The sequence below is a fragment of the Gracilinanus agilis genome, chromosome 6 (assembly GCF_016433145.1).
Source record: "Gracilinanus agilis isolate LMUSP501 chromosome 6, AgileGrace, whole genome shotgun sequence".
Taxonomy (NCBI): domain Eukaryota; kingdom Metazoa; phylum Chordata; class Mammalia; order Didelphimorphia; family Didelphidae; genus Gracilinanus; species Gracilinanus agilis.
In genome coordinates this window covers 277,633,675-277,635,510 of record NC_058135.1, presented here as the reverse complement: position 1 = coordinate 277,635,510, position 1,836 = coordinate 277,633,675, and the positions used below count along the sequence as shown (strand labels likewise).

At 37.9% G+C, this 1,836-nt stretch overlaps 1 protein-coding gene across 1 annotated transcript; it reads left to right on the top strand.

The window, feature by feature from the left end:
• The first annotated feature begins 273 nt into the window (after positions 1–273).
• LOC123252674 (olfactory receptor 1013-like) lies at positions 274–1,203 on the top strand. The gene has a single exon (XM_044681940.1). The coding sequence runs from the start codon at positions 274–276 to the stop codon at positions 1,201–1,203; it is 930 nt and encodes a 309-aa protein (XP_044537875.1).
• The last annotated feature ends 633 nt before the right edge of the window (positions 1,204–1,836 follow it).

The window sequence follows — 1,836 nt, the reverse complement described above, 5'->3', positions numbered from 1 at the left end:
AGTGACTGTTTTGTTCTTATCTTTATAACCCCATAGCCTTCTATAGGTCTAGCACATGGTAAACACTCAATAAATAAAGTATTTGAATGGATAAATAAAAATAATTGAATTGAGACATAGAAGTAAAAAGTGTTCATCACTATGCAGATGTTGAATTATCTAGTGATCAACTCTGGATTTTCATTTTTTTCCCAAGCCATACAGGTCATTGCACTTCTGAAATGCTTACTGATAGTTACTTCACATCAAACATAGACAAGATAAGCTGAAATAATGGAAAAGTTTAATCATACTGTGACTGAGTTCATCCTGGTGGGTTTCACCCAGGACCCTGCAATGCAGCTGGTGCTCTTTGTGTTTTTCCTTATGGTATACTCTGTGACAGTGGTGGGAAACATCACTCTGTTGGTCTTAATCTGTACAGACTCCCAGCTGCACACCCCCATGTATTTCTTCATTGGGAACCTGTCTTTTCTGGATTTCTGGTATTCCACTGTTTATACCCCCAAAATCATGGTGACTTGTGTGTCTGAGGACAAGAGCATCTCCTTTGCTGGGTGTGTGGCTCAGTTCTTCTTCTCGGGTGGACTGGCATATAGTGAATGCTACCTGTTGGCTGCCATGGCATATGATCGTTACATGGCCATCTCCAACCCATTACTCTATGCCCAGGCCATGTCCCCAAGGGTCTGCGTAGGTCTTGTGGCAGCTTCATATCTTGGAGCCTTCACTAACTGTGCCATCATTACACATGAAACATTCATCATGACTTTCTGTGGGGATAATGTGATTGATGATTTCTTCTGTGATCTACCACCCCTTGTGAAGCTGGCATGTGATGTGAAGGACAGTTACCACATTTTGCTTTATTTCCTCTTGGCTTCGAATGTCATTACACCCACTGTATTCATCCTGGCTTCATATATCTTCATCATTTCTGCTATCTTGAAGATACGCTCCACCCAGGGCCGACAAAAAGCCTTTTCTACCTGTTCCTCTCACTTGATTTCTGTTACCTTATACTATGGCTCTATTCTCTACATTTATTCTCGCCCAAGTTCTAGTTATTCTCTAAATCGTGACAAAATTGTCTCCTCATTTTACACTGTGGTTTTCCCCATGTTGAACCCCATGATCTACAGCCTGAGGAATAAGGATGTGAAAGAAGCCCTGAAGAAGCTTTTCATGAAGATGACGTCCTGATTTAAAGGAAAACTTTATGTAACCTGAAACTCATAGTGATCCATTTCAATTTTTAAAAGTTAAAACTAATTTGTAATGTTTTTTACATTGACTACCTATTGTAAACTTAGGTACCAAAATAAAGTCTTGTGTAAAGCAGAGAATGAACTAGGAATAGAGATTTTTTTAAAAAAGTGTAATTGTCTAGGTGCTATAAAGGAAACACTATTCAATAACTACTTGAGAAGTATCTTTTTTTGTCTATGAGCATTATTTCATAGGAATTATAGTTATGCTATAATCCTAAATTGTAGGAGAGTAGGTATCTCTTGAAAAGAGCCCATTATTCCCAGTAATACCACTGTTGGATCTGTTTCCCAAGGGGATCAGGGAAAGAGTAAAAAAAAAAAGCAATGAACACCTATTTGTTCTAAAACATTTATAGCAGGTCTCTTTGTGGTGGCAAAGAACTGGAAACAAGGGTGAAGTCCATCAGTTGGAGAATGGATGAACAAGTTGTGGTAAATTATTATGTTGCAAAGCTATTGCATCATAAGAAATAAAGAGCAGATTAATTTTAAAAGTTGGGAATTACCTATAGTAAATTATGAAGAGCAAAATGAGTTGGACCAAGAGAACATTATATATAGTTAC